Source organism: Kogia breviceps, chromosome 3 (assembly GCF_026419965.1).
Source record: "Kogia breviceps isolate mKogBre1 chromosome 3, mKogBre1 haplotype 1, whole genome shotgun sequence".
NCBI lineage: Eukaryota > Metazoa > Chordata > Mammalia > Artiodactyla > Physeteridae > Kogia > Kogia breviceps.
The window spans coordinates 48,562,626-48,581,617 of record NC_081312.1 but is presented as its reverse complement, the minus strand read 5'-3'; the positions used below and the strand labels follow the sequence as shown (position 1 = coordinate 48,581,617).

General features: G+C 42.6%; 1 protein-coding gene across 5 annotated transcripts; it reads left to right on the top strand.

Annotated features, from left to right (window-relative positions):
* The first annotated feature begins 655 nt into the window (after positions 1 to 655).
* PTGDR (prostaglandin D2 receptor) lies at positions 656 to 11,159 on the top strand. 5 transcript variants are annotated; one of them, XM_067028472.1, is made up of 3 exons: positions 661 to 876; positions 1,183 to 2,302; positions 9,156 to 11,159. In XM_067028472.1, exons 2-3 carry the CDS (start codon positions 1,463 to 1,465, stop codon positions 9,393 to 9,395), a joined length of 1,080 nt encoding a protein of 359 aa, XP_066884573.1. In that variant the 5' UTR covers positions 661 to 876; positions 1,183 to 1,462; the 3' UTR covers positions 9,396 to 11,159. The 5 variants fall into 5 exon arrangements, with proteins under 5 accessions (XP_058913160.1, XP_066884573.1, XP_066884575.1 ...); XM_059057177.2 differs by having other exon boundaries at positions 656 to 2,302; XM_067028474.1 differs by lacking the exons at positions 661 to 876; positions 9,156 to 11,159 and adding an exon at positions 7,631 to 7,829 and having other exon boundaries at positions 1,337 to 2,302.
* Positions 11,160 to 18,992: the final 7,833 nt, after the last annotated feature.

The following is an 18,992-nucleotide window of genomic DNA, read 5'->3' as shown; positions in this document are numbered from 1 at the left end:
TCTAAAGCCCGGTCTTACTCTCTCCCTGAGTCTGTCCACCAGAACAGGCACTGAGCCACAAAATGAGTTTCTTCAAGCCAAGGCATCATCTACTTGCTTATGTAATAGGGTCCTGGTCATCCACCTGAAATTCCACATTCAAGCCAGTTTCTTTCCCAGGGTGTCAAGTGTTAATTAAAGAAATAAGTCACACTAAGCACAATTAACTCCCTCCACTCTATCATGCAGCCAAGTGAAAGGCCAGAAGGGCAGAAATGTCTTCTAGTAGTCACAAACCAGAGTGAAAAAGCTGCAAACTAAGTCTCCTATTTTCTGGTTTCAAAATCCATGCTCAAAATTGCAGTTAAACATTAGCTACTAAAACAGCCTTCCTAAAACATGGAAGAATCCTGACAAATGTATGTACTTAGCGCTTCCTATGTGTTTGCACCTTACATGTGTTATCCCTATGTTTCAAAAGAGCCAAACAAGCTGGTTAGATGTTACTTCTTGCGAAGTAAAGCGAGTCTCTCAGGGTCACACAGCGAGTAACAGAACCAGGACCTAAACCCGGGTCTGATATCATCAGCACTCTTAACCATCCTCCTCCCACCATGTTTACACAACCACCGTGATTCATGCTACCCAACATCTCCTCTTGGTTTTCCCTGGAGCCACTTGCCTGAAATCTTGAGAGGAGAAGCCATGGAAGCAAAACAGATGGACTTTATAAATAGAAGATCCGGATTCTAGGTCCAGCTCAAGTACTAGCTCCGTCACCTTGGGAAATGACTTAACCTTCCAAGATCTCAGTTTCCTCACCGAGGCAATGAAGCTCATTGTTCCTGTTTCAGGATCTAGAAGAGAATGGAGCTAAGGCTTAGGTGTTATGCGAAGGTTGGTTACCTTTTCCCCTACTTAAAGCACTAATGCGAAAACTAGTGGTAGTGCTTTCTCAGCCTCCCAGCAGCGCTGGACTTCAGAGTTTTTCTCGGCCACCGCCAGGGTCCCACCACGCCACCACCTCCTCCTCGGGCCCCTCTCCTCCCAGTGGCTGCAGCTTAATTTCCCCTCCATTTCAGTAGTTCTCTTGCCTCGCAGGAAGGACTGGTCTTGGATGCTGGGAGTCTGCCTACTTTCCTCCTTCCTTCCTTCCTCCCTCCCTTCTTCCGACTCTGGGCTTGAGGATCTGTCTCTCCTCAGGACCCGGCGCGTCGGGGCGGAGCTCTTCACTCTGCGGGGGTCTCTGCGAAGCCAGCGCTGGGTGCGCACCAGGCCGTGCGTCCCGCCCTGAGGGGCGGGGTGTGACCCGAGAGTTGAGATAAAAGGCACCTGCGGTGGGAACACACCGCCATCCGCGGAGCTTCCTTGGTGGCGCAGCCTCTCCGGCGGCGCACGGGGCGGCCGGGGGCCTCCTCTACACCCAGACGCCTTGGCCCCAGCCCTCCGGCAGCCTCCGCTCTGGCTCGCCGCGCCTCCCGCCATGAGGCCGCTGTCCTACAGCTGCTGCAACACCACGTCGGTGGAGAAGGGAAACTCAGCGACGATGGGCGGGGTGCTGTTCAGCACGGGCCTCCTGGGCAACCTTCTAGCCCTGGGGCTGCTGGCGCGCTCGGGGTTGCGGTCGTGCCCGCGGCGCTTGCCGCGCCCGCCGCCCTCCGTCTTCTACGTGCTGGTGTGCGGCCTGACGGTCACCGACCTGCTGGGCAAGTCCCTCGTGAGCCCCTTCGTGCTGTCCGCCTACGCGCAGAACCGGAGCCTGAGGGGCCTGGTGCCCGCATCCGGCAGCTCGCTGTGCCAAGCCTTCGCCTTCTTCATGTCCTTCTTCGGGCTTGCCTCGACGCTGCAGCTGCTGGCCATGGCCCTGGAGTGCTGGCTCTCCCTGGGGCATCCCTTCTTCTACCGACGGTACATCACCCCGCGCCGGGGCGCACTGGTGGTGCCTGTCGTAGGCGCCTTCTGCCTCGCTTTCTGCTCGCTGCCCTTCGCGGGCTTCGGGAAGTTCGTGCAGTACTGCCCCGGCACCTGGTGCTTCATCCAAATGGTCCACGAGGAGCGCTCGCTTTCGGTGCTGAGCTACTCAGTGCTCTACGCCAGCCTCATGCTGCTGCTGGTCCTCGCCATCGTGCTGTGCAACCTGAGCGCCATGCGCAACCTCTACGCGATGCGGCTGCGGCGGCTCCCGCGCTCTGGCCCCAGGGAACGAGCGGAGCTGGCCGCCGGCGAGAGGGTAGAGACTCCGCAGCCCCTGGAGGAGCTGGATCACCTCCTGCTGTTAGCCCTCATGACTGTGCTCTTCACCATGTGCTCCCTGCCTTTAATTGTGAGTCGCTTGGGGCTAAGGCTGCGGGAGACTGAAGCGTGTCGGGCCGCAGTTGCTGGGAGGGAAGGGTGGGGCGCATTGGACGCGGTGCAAGAGGGGCTGCGCCCTGAGCCAGGAGGGTTTGTTGCTGCATTCCCCGGATCAGGTTCCCTCCACAGCCCCCAGGAGATAGAACCCAATTTGTTGAGCCAAAAGAGGTAAAGCCACAGAAAGGTAGGGAAAGCCGGAGCCGGATGGTGTCCCCTTAGACCCGCAGAACCTCTCCAGTTAGCAGAACCCCCTCCTCCCTGCTTTCCTCTGGGAAGGTCTCAGGGTTATTTATGCATCTCAGGACTTTGAGAAGCAGACCTTGGTTCCTCCTTGGCGATACGAGTCCTTTACCACTTCTCGATGGCTACGCGAGGTTTTATTTCGTTACACCTGCCCATGATTTTAGTGGCATCAGAAATGGGCAAATGGCATCTGGGAGTTCTCCCCGGTGTTGCGGTGGAAAGGGAATAAGGGAAGGTGTGCTCCTGCCAAAGTGATTTGCACATGTGAGTGACTAAAAGCATAGGTTTAGGTTTTGTTTAACTCGTGCGTAAACTTTGAGGAGTGGCGGATGCCGTTTCTGGTGCTGCAGCTGCGGGGGATGGTGGCGGCAGAGGCGGAGAGGCTGTTTGGATTAGCAGATATGTAGGAACGTTTCCGCTGGTGGTGTCGTTCTGATAACCTGTCTCAACAGGTTTTGTTTCTATCTTGGCAAGCGAGGTGACATGAAAGCCATTATCTTGGGTTTCAATCACTAATGGGGGTGGTGGTGCAGATTGAATTACTTGGTTGTTTTGCAGGTATTTCCTCTTGTGACCCCGGCCAAGACACCCAGGAGTGGCTGAGGCTTGAGAAACCCTTTTCAGCCTTGCTCCTCTCCCTCTCCAGACCCCACAGTGTACTTGTTCAACATGAACAACACTTAAATAAATTCGTTGCCAATTCCGTGTCATTGGAGTCCTGAGACTTATGTGAATAGGAAAGTTAAGTTTCTCTGGCAGTGTAGCAGTTTTGGACATTACTTTCAAGGGTGGATGAAAGTGAAAAATAGTGTGGTTTTTCCCTTAAATGAAGGCCTTAATGTGTTGGGCAAAGAGGTCTCTGGGTTAGGATCAGAACTCCCCAAGATAAATAAATAAATCTATATCTATATAAACAGAGAGATAGAGATATAGGTATAGATATTTAGCAGTGGTTTTCAAACTTTAGCACACTCAGACTCATCAGCAGTGCTTTTAAAAGCAGAGCTGGCTGGGCCCCGTTCTCCAGAGTTTCTGATGCAGATGTTTTTGAAGAATTCAGCAGCCTCTTCTTCACCTGCTGATGTGGGAATCACATTCTGAGAACCACACTCTAAAGCAAGACTTAGCAATCACAGCCCACAGGCCAAATACATCCTGCCCACTGTTTTAGTGCAGCCCTGGAGTTAAGAATAGTTTGTATAAGTAAACATTTGCCATAAATTTGATGCTAGGGCACATGAACTCTGAGCCCCAGCTAAGTCAAATATGATTTCAAGAAAAAGATTCACTCTTCTCCTTAGTAGACATGTATTACCAAAAATTGACTCAATTATTATTACTATTATTATTACATTTTTAATTTCATCAATTAAAATTGTAGAAATGTGTTTTCTCTCTTGTTAGTAAGTACCTACTAAATATTCACTATTTGCCTCTTGGCTCATAAAACCTAAAATGTTTGCTCTTCAGCCCTTTACAGAATATGTTTTCAGATCCTTGCTCTAAAATAAGAGCCTTACTTACCTGTGCTGTGATAAAAGCAGAAATTAGCCAAATGCCTGGACATTATGTCCTGAGTTTGAATGTTTTAGTAAGAATAATACAGAAAGCATTGGAAAGAACATTGCATTTGACGACTCTCTAAGGAGATTTGAATAACTCATAGGGGCTTGTGAGGATTGAAGGAAATAATGGATTTGAAAATGATTTTCTAAAAAACTTGTAAAGTTTCAAAGACATGCATGCAGACAGCATTCTTCACAGGAAGTATCATTTCTAGAAAGGATAAGGGCTTTAGCATGGGTTTGAATCAAGTCTCATCACTTACTAACTATAAAAGTGCTTACTTATCCTTTCTAACCTCAGTTTCCTCATCTATGATGAGGATAACTATTCTTGCTCTGTAAGATAGTTATGAAGATTTGAAGTGTTTTATATATATATATATATATATATATATATATATATTCACACACATACATACACACTAACCAGGTGCCTGGTGGCCTCAAAAATTAGTATTACTAATCATTATTACTAATTATAACTTCCATTTATTATAATTGCCTGCTAGACATAGAAAATTAATTAAGAAATATGACCTCTGAAGATAGTATAATATTTTTTTTTTTAGTGGTACGCGGGCCTCTCACTGTTGTGGCCTCTCCCGTTGCGGAGCACAGGCTCCGGATGCGCAGGCTCAGCGGCCATGGCTCACGGGCCCAGCTGCTCCGCGGCATGTGGGATCCTCCCGGACCGGGGCACGAACCCGTGTCCCCTGCATCGGCAGGCGGATTCTCAATCACTGCGCCACCAGGGAAGCCCGATAGTATAATATTTTAAGGCAGTGGTTCTCAAACTTGTTCTAGTCTAAGGACCCTCTTTTCACTCTTAAAAATTATTAAGGACCCAAAGGTGTTTTATTTATGTGGATTATATCAATTAGTATTTACAATATTAGAAATTAAAAATAAGAAAAATTTTAGATATTATTGTAAAACAAGTTACAATGTACTTATTGCTTATGTTTTTGCATAGGTGAAAGAAGTTTGAGATTTCAAAATTATTTAATGAATGATAATAAAATGTAGTAATATTAGTAGGTAACATGAGAAAAAGCATGTTAAGAGCACAGAAGCACTGAGAACAATCTCTGAAAATGCACATATGTATACCCTATTACCTTAGAAAGGTCTAGAAAATGCAAGAGTACACAGCACATATTCCATTAGCCATGGGAGTGATGATGTCATTCATTACACATCAGGCAGCTTCTGTGAAACTCACTGTCCACTTATGAGAAGATGAAAGTGAAAAAAGACAAGTAACATCTTTTTATGAAAATAGTTTAGACCACATAGACACACTGAAAGAGTATTAAAGACCCCCATTCTTTGAAAATCACTTTTCTAAGGAAAGGATTTAGTGATTGGAAAAAATAAGGCTGTATGTGAAGGTGGGTAAACTTAAAAAAAAAATCTTGCTCATCACATAAATATTGTATTTCATTAAGCCGGTGAAAAGTTTGTTGGAATATGATTTTTAAATTAACTTTGTTATAATGCTGGATTAGAGCAAGATGTTTAGATTGAATTCTCAAATTTCCAATTTGATACGGTTAAAAGAAAGTATAGAGAATATGGGAGGAGCTTTAGTGGCAGTTTGCAGCATGTTCTTTAATGTATACAAAGTATTTTCATCAAAATTATTTTTACCTTAGAAAACCACAGTGTTTTTGGAGGTTGGTCGGAGAGCAGGAATGGCTGAAAGAGAGTTTTCACGAATAGATTCAACGTAGTAGTTGAGAGGTTTAGAAGCCAGGTAAAGGTATGCACAAGCTTGAGTAATCGCATATATCAGAATCCATGGAGTCAGAGAAGTGGTTAGAGGACCTCCTGCATGCATTGAGATAACTCGTGTGTGTGTGTGTGTGTGTGTTTCATTTTGTTGAGCAGAAAGAATGGGTGGGATGCTCCATCCAAAGGAGGCTGTTAAAGTTGTGTAAGGGATGGTAGCAAGAGACTGGCCCAGGGAAAAGGGTCAGAAGTAGATTTAAAGAGCTAGAGCAGAGGGTGAGGTCTAGGGTGTGGTGATGGATGAACTGAATGTGAGAGGGCGTTGGAATCAATGTTGCTGTCCTAAGCAGGGATGTCCAACCAAGCTGTCGCCAGAGAACAGGCAACAGCAACATTTTTTTGTGGACCCCTAATTTCAGCAGAGGGCGCTCTTCTCACACCAGTTCTGTTTGTGTAATGACCTGCACGTGTTGAACAAGCCAGTTGTATATTCTGAGGGTATTCCGTACTTAAGCCCTCTGTTAGAGGAGCAGTTTATAAAGTATCTTGTAGGGAATACCATTGATCATCAGAGGATTTTTTCGAAAGTCTGGATTGTGTTCAAACGGATGTCTTGTGAGAATTAATAGAATATGTACTTTGATCACTGTCACAAGGGAATAAATTTGTCATATTTTTAGTAAACTCAAAAAAAAATAAAAGGCCATTTGTAGAATATTACATTTCTAATACAAGTCAAGTGACTTGAAAGTACAAATAACCTAATAATATGCAATAGAATTGATACGGATAAATAGTGTATAGAAATAAAATTTGTCTTAATTATATAAACATCATTCAGTTACCCAGATCCAAACTAATCAAGCATTCTCACATAGTAAGAATTATATCTTGCTGCCCTCCACTTTGAGGAGAAAGGAGCAAATATAAAGTCATACAAAGTGGTTGCTTTTTCAGTCAACTCAAGTGTGTAGCCTGTTGTCATCCATTTATTCATTCATCTCAGATCTGGAACCTACAACATTCCAGGCACTGTAATTCATTGTGGGGATATAAAATGAGAAAAACATCACATCTGCCCACAGAGCTATAATACTTGGGGGTGAGAGGGAGTGACTAGGGCCAGAGAGGAGTTAGAAAAGGAAAGGATTGGGCTTCCGTGGTGGAGCAGTGGTTGAGAATCCGCCTGCCGATGCAGGGGACACGGGTTCGTGCCCCGGTCCGGGAGGATCCCACATGCCGCGGAGCGGCTGGGCCCGTGAGCCATGGCCGCTGAGCCTGCGCGTCTGGAGCCTGTGCTCCGCAACGGAAGAGGCCACAACAGTGAGAGGTCCACATACCACACAAAAAAATAAAATAAATAAATAAATAAATAAGGAAAGGATTGACTCTTAATTGATAAAATAATAATACTAGCTAATTATTGAATTATTCTTAATGCAAGGACCTGTTCTCAAGGTTGTATTCATACTATCTCATGCAAATTTCATAACAATCCTGAAAGATATGTGCAATTATCCCCATTGTATACATGAGGAAACAGAGTAACTTGTCTGAAGTAACACAGCCAGTAAGGCGATTCTATCTAACCTGGATGGTCAGACTCTAAAGCTGATGAGCTTAACCACCACCTTAACCATCACCAGAGGCTTCATGATGGGGGTAATATTTTAGGTCATCCTGGAAAGAAAGTAGGATTTGGGCATGTAATCAATTTCCACATCTGTAAAATGGAGATAATGAACATACTTACTTCACAGGACGTTCGTAAGGATGAAACAAACTTTTTAAACACTTAGAACGGTGCCTGAGAATATGAAGCTCTGTGTGGACGTTAGCCATTATTATTACTCTGAGTGTTATTAAGCAGTGATGATGCGAGAGGGTTTCCAGATAAACTCTGTCTTCCTAAGTGCACTAGATGGGAGTATCTGAGCCTACAGAAAAGAGAATAAAAAGGTAAGGAAACAGTTACGGGAACATACATCTTCTCATATCCCTGATTGCATTGAATGGGTCTGGTCTGTGTACTTATTCATATCCCTTCCCATTACTGTTGAGTTTGCCTATTTTCTGGACCATTAGAGTCCATTTTGTCTCATTATGGATTTAGAAGCATGGGCGATGTAAGAGCATGGGTGATGTAAGAGCACTGAGAAAAAGTGGCTGCCCTCCAGCCGAGTGGGAGACAGTTGTAGTGCTGGTCTAGACAGCAGTGTCAGCTGAATGGCAGGAAAGGGATGAAGCAGTTTGCAGGGCTCCCAAGAGGCCAGAGAGCTCAAGGAAGAGCGAGACAATACAGGAGTGGCTGGGCACAGGTAAGTAGGCTTATCGCTCTGTGTATGTTTCTTTTTTCTTCCTAGTCTGAAAAGAGGATGACAACCACAGAATGATAAGCATCTGTGCTAAAAATGAGTAATTTACACAAGTTGTCTCCTGTCTTTCCACTGGAACACGTCCTGTCTCTTCACGTTGATTAAACGTTTCTGTTTCAGATGGACTCACAGACATAGAAAACAAACTTATGGTTATCAAAGGAGAAATCGGGGGCAGGGATAAATAAGGGATTGGAGATTAACAGATACACACTGCTATATATAAAATAGATAGACAAGGACCTACTGTATAGCACAGGGAACTGTATATCTTGTAATAACCTATATTGGAAAAGAATCTGAAAAAGAAAAAAAATACATTTATATGTATATACATATATATATGCTGTACACCTAAAACAGTGCAAATCAGCTATACTTCAATAAAAAAAAAAATCAGAGAAAGAAAACACAAGTTTCTGTTTCACTGGTGTCTCCACACATGTGCCATTTCACAAGTGTGACTTATTTCTGGGCTAACTAGGAATCGAGGATAGGAAGGAGGCAGAGGAAAAAGGGAAGAGAATCAGTATCTACGGAATGAGGTGACTCTGTAAACGACTCAGTAGACTAGATTTGTCCCACTTCAGCCATTCCTCTACACCGCCAGGCAGGGAGCAGGCAACTCGCCCTGCCACACTCACAATGGGTAGACCAGCTCCAGGGACTTAGCCAGGGGCTCCCAGGGGGACCTGGCTTCCACTGAGCCTCCCAGGTCGGCCCTGCACCTCCCTGGCTTCTCACGTGCACCCATCCACTGTGGTGGCCTTAGCTGCTTATAAATTTACCCAAATGAATACTCCAAGCCAAGCTGCCATACTCTTAAGGAAAAGTAATGTTTCCTAAGTGAAGTAAGTGAATTTGCCATCGACCTTCCACTATCCTAATTGAATGTTTGTCTTTAAAACAGTATCGTGCTTACTATGGAGCTTTTAAAGCTGTTCATGAGGAAAATGGAACTGCTGAAGAAATTGAAGACCTCCGAGCCTTACGCTTTCTCTCTGTGATCTCCATTGTGGACCCTTGGATTTTCATCATTTTCAGAACACCGGTATTTCGGATTTTTTTTCACAAGATTTTTATAAGGCCTCTTACGTATAGAAACTGGCACAGCAGTTCTTGCAGAACTAACATGGAATCCAGCCTGTGACAGTGTGTTAACCTCTCTGGTAAACTCAGGAATATATCACATTTTCTGGCAAAGAACCATGATCAAAAAACTCTTACAAGTTATATCCTTAAAAGCTATGTCCCATAATAAAACATCTAAATGTATTTTCAAAACTATTCGATCGATCTTAATAATGTGTTGTCACTCTGTAGTCATGAACCAGTTCGGTGGGATTTTTCATTTTGAGTATAATAGCAACTACAATTTCATATATTGTAAACAATGTTAAAAGTCTTAAAGCAATGATAGTAATTGTTCCATTGTTTGTACCTGGTGTCCCTAATTTTTTAAGGCGGTCTTGAGACCTCTGGGTCTTTAAATTCAGTAGAAACAACACAGTTTACAATTATGTGATAGGTATTCTTACATTTTCTTACCCTCTTTATTTCTAGTGGAACCTGATGTGTTTATTTTGCATCACAATTGCCCCTGTTTAATTCTTTCCTTTGCCAACTGATACAAGTATAGCCTGAATTATAGATGCTCCTCTGAAAAAGGTGGTAGAAAATATAACTAGGTGAGGCGTTTGGAGGGTCCTTCCCCAGCCACCCTCTGGGAAAATGCTCACCACCTTGTGTGAAGAGGCGAAGCTGTAAATAAGTCAACGAAAGGCAAGATGTGACTATGGTCTACACCCTAGAGAAGAAAAAATTCTTTTTACCCTTTGAAGTCCAGTTTCTTGTGTGTTGAGGTAGGGGTGTCAGTAGGCATGAAAATTTGGAGTGGGCTACAAAATGTTGTTTCAGTTTTTGGAACCTCCATTTTGTAGGTTTATCAAAATAACGGATTCTTTGGTGGGGAGGGATTTATGGTTTTTGGAAGACAGGGATGTATGACTTCCCAGAGAGCGGGTTTACGAAGCATGGCTGTGACACAGCCGGGCATTCAGCACAGGGACAAGCTCGCCCGGGACTCAGCCTCAGCTGAGAGCAGTGGCAATGACCTTACATGTTAAAGCCATAGTCTGCCCTTGGTGGAGACAGTAAGACCTTATTGAGGTTCCTGAGAGATGCACTTTCAATCTGGAGCAGGATATGGCTCAGATGGGGCATCAGCAAGCACTTTAATTGTACATAATGTTTACAAAGGTTATCAACACTGTGACCAAAAGGGAAAAGTGGGGAAAATACAGCTGCAGCTGTTAAACTAAGCAAGAGACTGTAGACCCAGCCTGCAGGGAAGAACTTTCACCTTGGGTAAAAGATGAAAGTTTTTTCATGGGGGCATCAGAGGGGTTTCAGCATCTGTGGTGTACCTGACACACTCAGACTCTGAGCTGGACAGCCGGCTACATCTGAATAGCCTGAGACCCCCATTCAGCCATCCCTTCCAAAGATCAGAGTATTTGCCTTATTTTCAGCTTAGCAGCAGCCCCATTTTTTCACTTCTGGTTTATCTCAGAGGTGGTATTAACCTGGAAATATATGTGTAATTTTTGTGTGTAGCAAAACTGTGAAATGGCCAAATTAGGAATACAGGAATTATAATCTGAGAGTATGATGTGATGAAAAATGCACTTGTTTTCAAGGTTAACTCTTGTTTGTATATTTAATTTGTAAGTACCTGTATGTGTTTCATTGTCAGAGGAAGTGCATCTGTTTCATGCTCTCCTCTTGGAAGGTGTGTTATGGTCATTGTCAAGATCATTTGAAAAGTTCCCAGATACATCAATAAACATAACTTTATGATGTTTTGCAAAGAAAATTACTTTTCTTCAAATGAAATAAAAGGGTTTAGTTTTTTAATTTTGTTTTGTTGTTTTGAGTAAAAGGCTACCAGCAGTCTTTCATTCTCGAGCAGTTTAATAGTGAGGATTTTTATAGGCTGTTCTATTAGCATATGTATTCCTTTAAACAAGTTTGCACAGGTTCATCCAAGGAGTTAGTGCTGCTTTCTGTTTAACACAGAATGTAGATATAACATCTGGATGAAATCCATGTTAAGTTAAAAGTCAACTCTTCAATGATCTTCATTGATTTACTCATTAGATCATTAAACATTAAATAAGTTTTAATTGGCATATAACTTGGGTCAGGCAATTAGTTAGGTGCTGAGGAAAAAAATACATAAGACTTAGTTCTGGCGCATGATTTGCTCATTGTCCAGTGGGGGAGACAAGCACGTAAACAGTTACAATAGAGTATGGAAATCCCAGGAATAAATGTGCACACACAGTCCCATTACAGAAGAGGAAACCTGAACTAGGGGTGTTGTGTAGGGTTATCAGAACTTCACAGTGAGCAGATGCTTAAGTGAAATATTGAAGATGAGTAGGAATTTTGACTCCAGTTGAAAACTGGAAGAAAGGACTAAAATAGTCTACATAAGAGGAAATACATATGGTTAATAAATGTAGAAAAAAATTCCTGTCTAATCAAAGAAATGCTAAATTAAAATCAAATTATCAAGGACCACACACAAAAATAATTATGACTGTCAATAACAGAAAGGCTGTTAGTAAATAAAAGGAACACTTGTGCTCCCCTGGTGAGTTTGTAAATTTGTCCACCTTTTCTTGATAGCAACCTGACAGTGCATATCAGGGCCCTACAAGTGTTCTTTTCTACCTTTCCAGTGACTCCACTCTAGAATTCTCTTCCAGAGGGGCTGTCACAGTTATGTGCAAAACTCTTCTTTGTAGCATTATTTATAAGAGCAAAAAGATGAAAAGGAAACCATCTACCTGACCGAAACGGGTTAAACAAACTCTTCGGGTATAATATAGGTACACACACAAACATATATGAAAATTATGTAGCCATTAAAAAAAAAGATGTTTTCAAATAATTTATAAAAATTGAGAAGAAAGCTTACAGTGTAATATGAGGTGAAAAACAGCATGATACAATGTATTTTAAGGTATGATCCATAATTAAATATGCATATAAAATACCTTGAAAAAATAAACCAAAGAATCAAAGTGTGAACCACAGTTATCTTTTTTATGGACACTTTTTGCCACAATTCTTCATATTTTCCAAGTTTTAAAATAATACATCATAATTTCTTTTATGTGAAATTCTTTTTTTTAAAAGAATGAATAGAAATGGACTGAGAAGACAAGGGGGAAAGGCACGAAGGGAAATCTTTCATGACTAATGGACCAGTATGTGCAAAGCCATGTAGGAATAAAGGAGTGTGGCCTGTCCAGGCTTAGTTAGTAGCTTCATTTGGCAGAAGCTTGGGAATTATGAGCAGAGGTGGCAGCAAAAGAAGCTGAAAAGAGAGGCAAGTTTCCCACCATTGGGGTGTTTGGTGCAGGGGTGGAGGTTTGGAGCTCTCGTGGGGCTCATATACACGCTGGAGACTTTGAAGCGAGGGTGCAGTCAGAATGGAGTTTGAGGAAGTTCATCCTGGTGGTATGGACTGTGGATGGTCAGGTGGGAGGCCTCATGTGGTTGTGCAGTTCGTGTACTAGACCAGGGTGCTGGTTAAGGAAGAGAGTGGAACTCACTTGCCTGGCTGCTTGCCTGGATGTGGAGTGCATCGGCTCAGAAGAAAGGGCCCCCTTTGATGATCTTTTTACTGGGAGGAGGCACAAAAATGCCAAATATGCAGGCCCAGGAGTGCCCTGCTATCAGGGAGGGAAAGAGGTGAGAAGGAGCTGAATTCAAGCGGTGCCAGGAAGAAGTAAGTTGCACAGCTTTTCAGTAGGTAGAGCTGATAGCGAAGATTCTAACTTATGGCTCAGCTGTGCCTTTATTCTTCTTTCAACATACTCAGGAACAAGTTAGGGAAGGGAAAAATTCTGAAAAAAGTCTTTTTCTTTTTTCCTGACATTCCCAGTGTACCTGGACAGAAGCTTGCAGTTATGACTCTAATGAAGTTTCTGGGTCATCTATGGATTTTAATTATACACAACCCAGCCACGTTAATAAAGGGCCAATGATTAGGACTGTTAATTTAGTTCCAGAAGTCTATCAAAGGCTGACTGGGCTAGGTACTCCTGAAGCTTTAGGGGAGAGAAGGGATCCCACAAGTAAAACCACTAGGATGATGCATCTAGTGGATCTGCTGCTCCACCAAAAAAGCAAAGGAGAAAAAAATACCAGCCAAAAGACCAAAAACTATCCAAAAGACTCCATTCAAAATGTTTCTCTGAACTCTGATTCTCAGATCTTTTCAGTTGCAGGTAATCACTGACACCTAACTCCCCAAAGCATTTTATCTGTAGTGTTCTCAAGGCAGTTAACAATATTTCCATACAGGCAGCCATCACGGATCATTGTTTCACATGCTCATATTACTAATGGCAATGAGGGGCCTTTGGCCCACGTAGGGAAAGATGTTCCCCCAGACATGCTGCTTCTTCATCGTCATGCATATGCTTATTGGGCCTAAGCCTGACAGTTGTTCTGTTGTGAAAGAAAGCTAACTCAAGGGCATTCAGCACAGAATAACATTACCAGAGATTATGTCTAAAGGTGAGCTTTCATGAGGGGACGAATTATATAATTTTAGCTCGATATAGAATAGAAATCTCCATTAAAATATGTAAAGTTATTTTTAAACTTTTATAATTTGACCTTTTTATAAATTATTGGAAATATATTTTATGTTTCATCTTCTTTTCCAGGCTTCAAAATTTTGAGGACTAGATATTCACCTATTTTTTTTTGTCTTTTCTCATAATGGCATGAACTGTGGAAGGGCAAAAATAGATAATAAATATATATTGATTAAAAGTTTCTCTCTCCCATGATTTCCGCAAAACATAAGTATACTCGATAAGAGGCTGCTATAACTTGGTCAGAGATTCTGCTGTATCTGAGAGGAATGTTCTTACTTCAGCATATAAGGACTTTTTTCTTAGGTTACCCAAAGGCGAAAATAATAAAATGCAGGAGAAAATATTTTTGCTCCATATTTTTCCTACTGTCATAGACATTGTGGAAATTAACATGTTTCAGTTTTATCCAGGACCTAGAAATTCATAATTAACAAAATTAACAGTATGAAAAGTTTATTAGGCAATTTAAAAATTGTAAAGACAACTTTGTCTTACTGGCAAAGAGAGTTTGACGCCTTCTCTTGTAATTCCTCTCAGGAGTGAGGCTGGGGTTGCTGGTCTGGGTATTCCCAGTATGGCCTCTAGGGGGAGGAAAGCTAAGCCTACAGGTGAAGAGTGGTATGTAATTAGGGCTTGCTTTCCCTGCCTCTCCACAATTGCCTAACTTGTTGAAACAAATCAGCAGATCTCACCTGATATCAGAAAGGTAAAAATTTCAATCTGCCAGACAGTTAAAAGAAAAAACTGCATGTACTCAGGAGTCAGTCCAGTCTTACAAATATTTGCAATGAATCCATCCATGCTCTGGTTACAGAGTAAATGAAATCAAACACAAAGAGAAGAAATGAACTTGGTTGTTTTTTACTTTTTGCTACTTAAATCCTGACACCAGTGAGAATAATAAAGTCAAATCTTATAAGAAAGTATACTTTTAGTCAAGCTCATAGGGCTTTATAATGATTCTTAATTCATAGAATCCTCTTGCAAACCAATCAGAAACCCAGGACAAATTAGAATATAAAAATAATACAATTTAGGGCAAATGTTACCAAGTGCTGCAGTATGGGGCAATGATCTAAAAGCAAAGCCCCAAATCAAAGATAATTGACATTCAAGATTAGACTAGGGGCTTCCCTGGTGGCACAGTGTTTGAGAGTCCACCTGCCCATGCAGGCGACATGCAGGCGACGTGCCCCGGTCCGGGAAGATCCCACATGCCACGGAGTGGCTGGGCCCGTGAGCCATGGCCGCTGGGCCTGTGCGTCCGGAGCCTGTGCTCTGCAACGGGAGAGGCCACAACAGTGAGAGGCCCGTGTACTACAAAAAAAAAAAAAAAAAAAAAAAAATTAGCCTAGTAGTGCATTATATAGACACCTGAACAAACAATGGAGTTGATAGTTTGCTGACATCAATTTCTTATTGGTACAAAATAGGATATGGAAACAGTAAGTACCACACAGCACAATTCATTATGAATTGTGAAGACTTCTTTAATTCCCCCAAATTTAAAAATCACTCAGAGTTCTCAATTATGTTAAAAAAGACAAAGTGCAATGATTTACTCGTTATGATTGACACATCCAAAATAAAATGACCTCCCCCCAAAACTAAAATGGGACCAAAGAGCTATCCTTCAAATGGAAACAAATAGTAATATCAGGCAAAGTAGAATTTGGGGTAAGTTTTAATTGGTTAAATGGTTAAAAAGTTCATCTGTGGCTGTAAGATACAATCAGTAGTGAATACCTTACAGCCTTGACTCATTTTTACCAAACAACATGTCAAAAGTACAAAGGAGAAAACACTAGAAACAGGAGAAATTGAAAAATCACTAGTCATGGATTATTTTCATGTCCCACCAGCAATCAAAAATAAATCAAATGATAAAAAGACATCTGTTTAAATACATTTCTATTTCTGTTATCATATCATTCAAAACTCAGATGGATTTTTATTCAATAGGCAGAGTATATTTAGCATGGTCTGTTTTTAAGCATAGACTATGACATAGTCCTGTAATTCACTTTGGGGGGCCTTAGAAACACCTGCAGAAAGGCATACTGTGGTGCCCCAGATTAGCTCAAACCCACGCTCAACAAGAGGCTTGGACGACTGCAAAAGACAGTCCTTATGTATGTGCGGGCAGAAAAAAAGGACAGTGTTTCAAACATGAACCCCATACTCAAAAATCATACTGTTACCACCCTTTTGAGTCAGACCCCAACAAGGGTCCTCCTGACCCATATCACTGGAGCCAATAGAACGAGACCAAACTTGGTTCAGAAGCACAGGAAAGCTTTATTCTTTGATGGAAGAACTGAGAGGTGCGAGCTCCCATTCTAGAGAATGTGCTCTCCTGGATAGGCTGTGGGCGGAGCTTCTTTATCCGACTCTTGACAGAGGGGCAGGGGGCGAGTTCTTCAGGGACTTAAGCAGGTGTGCTTCTTAGACTCCAGACTGCAGTGCCTCGGGCAGCGTCTCTGCACACGGCCCACCACTGCCATCTTGAATTGTGTCGTGTGCAGCGCTTCTGCACTGCCCAGTGAGACAGCAGAGCATTCAGGTGTATGGGTTTTATGCTGGTAACTAATCCGATGTGTTAGGTGCAAGGCCTCTGCATATGGTCCCTTATAGGCCGGCGAAACTAGACTAAGCACCAAAGAAGAGGTTAGACCTTATCACCTGGATTCCATCTTATTTTTCCTGGGGATGCCAGGAGGCTTTACTGGTGACAATAAGGACGGATCCTCTGTCTGTTAGCTGTTCATTTGTGATCAGCTGCTTTGTGCATGCAGACTCTGTATACTGCGAGCCAAGATGAGTATCAGTCAGGATTTTATTTATTTGATAATAGTGATTCACCAAAGCAGCAAAGGAGAAGTCAGCTGGTGAGTTATATCATTGTAACAGGCAGCGTCTAACAGAGCTGCCAGTGATTCCTGTCTCCTGGAATTCATGCCTTTGTGAAATCTCTTCCCCTCCAGTGTGAGCTGGACCTAGAGACTTGCTCCTAAGGAGTGGAATACAGCAAAAAACATCTGGGATGTTACACTCCAGCTTTGGTAACAGAAAAGACTGTGGCTTCTGCCTCATGTGCTTGCTCTGATGGAAACCAGCTGCCATGCTGTGAGAGGCTCACATGGGCAAAAAACTGAGGGAGATCCCTAGCCAACAGCCCTTCCAGAGCTGGAGGCCTCAGTGCAACAACCCACGAGGAACTGAATCCTCCTACAGCCACATGAACCTTCTTGGAAATGGAAACTTCCGAATCCAGCCTTGAGATGGCTGCAGCTCCCCGCCAATGCCTCTGCTGCAACCTTGAGGGAGACCCAGAGGACCCAACTAAGCGGCGCTCAAAATCACCCAGAAACCGTGAGAGAAATGTTGTTTTTAAATCACTAAATTTGGGGGTAATTTTTTCTGCAGTCATAGATAACTAATGCAATCATGATTATTAAATTAATGGATATACAAATTTTACACAAATCCATAGCATACTTTGTTGATAAATACGATACATGAGGGCTTCCTTGGTGGTGCAGTGGTTGAGAGTCCGCCTGCCGATGCAGAGAACGCAGGTTCGTGCCCCGGTCCGGGAGGATCCCGCAGGCCGCGGGGCAGCTGGGCCCGTGAGCCATGGCCGCTGAGCCTGCGCGTCCGGAGCCTGTGTTCCGCAACGGGAGAGGCCACAACAGTGAGAGGCCCGTGTACCGCAAAAAAAAAAAAAAAAAACTACAATACATGAAACAGTTATAAGCCTTGATGTTATACTAGGCTACAAGGGAAATCTTAACAAATGTAAGAAAGCAGAAATCGAACATTTCATCTTCTCTGGTTAGGAAACACATTTTTATTTAAGTGGAAACCAAAAAAATTCTCCAATTACTTGGAAATGTTAACGTTTTTGTATCCTATTAAATGGTGTATAAAACGTGCATATACTGTTTAAATAATAGTTATAAAGTGAACATGCAAGAAAACGCCATGCAGGTCAAGAAACAGAACCAAAGGTGAACACTATCCTGACGTTGGGATAACCATGTCTTCACTTTTCTTCATTTTACCACCTAAATGTGTATCGTAACACATGTACTCTTTTGTGTCTTTCTGCCTAGCTTAGCACTGTCTCAGATCAGATTCCTCCCACGCAGAGAGACAGGGATTCAGGTGTGTGTGACTTGTGGAGCTCGTGCCTTCAGGAAAAAGGTGGTAAAGGGCACAGGGACAGGACAGGGACAAGAGCTAAGCAAGGATGAGGTCTCAGCTTCAGCCTGATCCCCAAGGGACCCTGGAGCCTGGAAAGCACCACTATGTTGGTACCGCGTGTCATAAGCAATCTTTGGCCTGGGTGTGGTGAAGGGGTGGCCTTCAGGTCGGGCAATTTTCCAGAGCAGGGGCCACCTGTGAACCATTAGCAGCCAATACTCATAGAAGCTGAGGAGTGGGTGCCCTGGCCTGGAAAAAGGGATGTGGGCGGCATCCACTACGTATTATGTTTGAGATTCACCTCATTGTCTGTGTGGCTGCAGTTCATATGATATCATTGCCGAATAATATTCTATAGTATGAATATATCATATGCTGCCAATGAACATTTAGGTTGTTTCCTGATTTGTTTATTACAAACAATGCTGCTTTGGCTATTTTATCATGTATTATGTCAGACAGGTAAAAGAGTATGTCTAATACCTAGGAGTGGAATTTTGGGGTTGTAGGGTATGTGCCTCTTCTATTTTATTATATTATAAAAAAATTTTTTTCCAATTTACAATATCACCAGCATTGTTTGGTAGCATTGCTCCACTTGTATTTCTGGACTTTTTATTTTAGCCTTTCTGGTAACTTTTAATGGTATCTCACTGAGGTTTTAACGTGTTTTCCTTTTTATTAATGATGTTGTACACCTTTTCATAGATTTATTGGTTTGGAAGTTCTCTTTTTATAAAACTTTTGTTCAAGTCTTTTGCCTAGGTTTATCATATAATGTCTTTTTTTTCTTATTTATTTGTAGATGTCCTATCTACTGTTACTTTGTTAGTTATATGTGTTGCAAAAATATTTTCCCA

Coding starts and splice junctions, on each gene's coding strand:
- PTGDR (XM_059057176.2), top strand. CDS start 1,463: ATGAGGCCGCTGTCCTACAGCTGCTGCAACACCACGTCGGTGGAGAAG. Junction 2,500..9,155: donor AATTTGTTGAGCCAAAAGAG/GTAAAGCCACAG, acceptor TCTTTAAAACAG/TATCGTGCTTACTATGGAGC.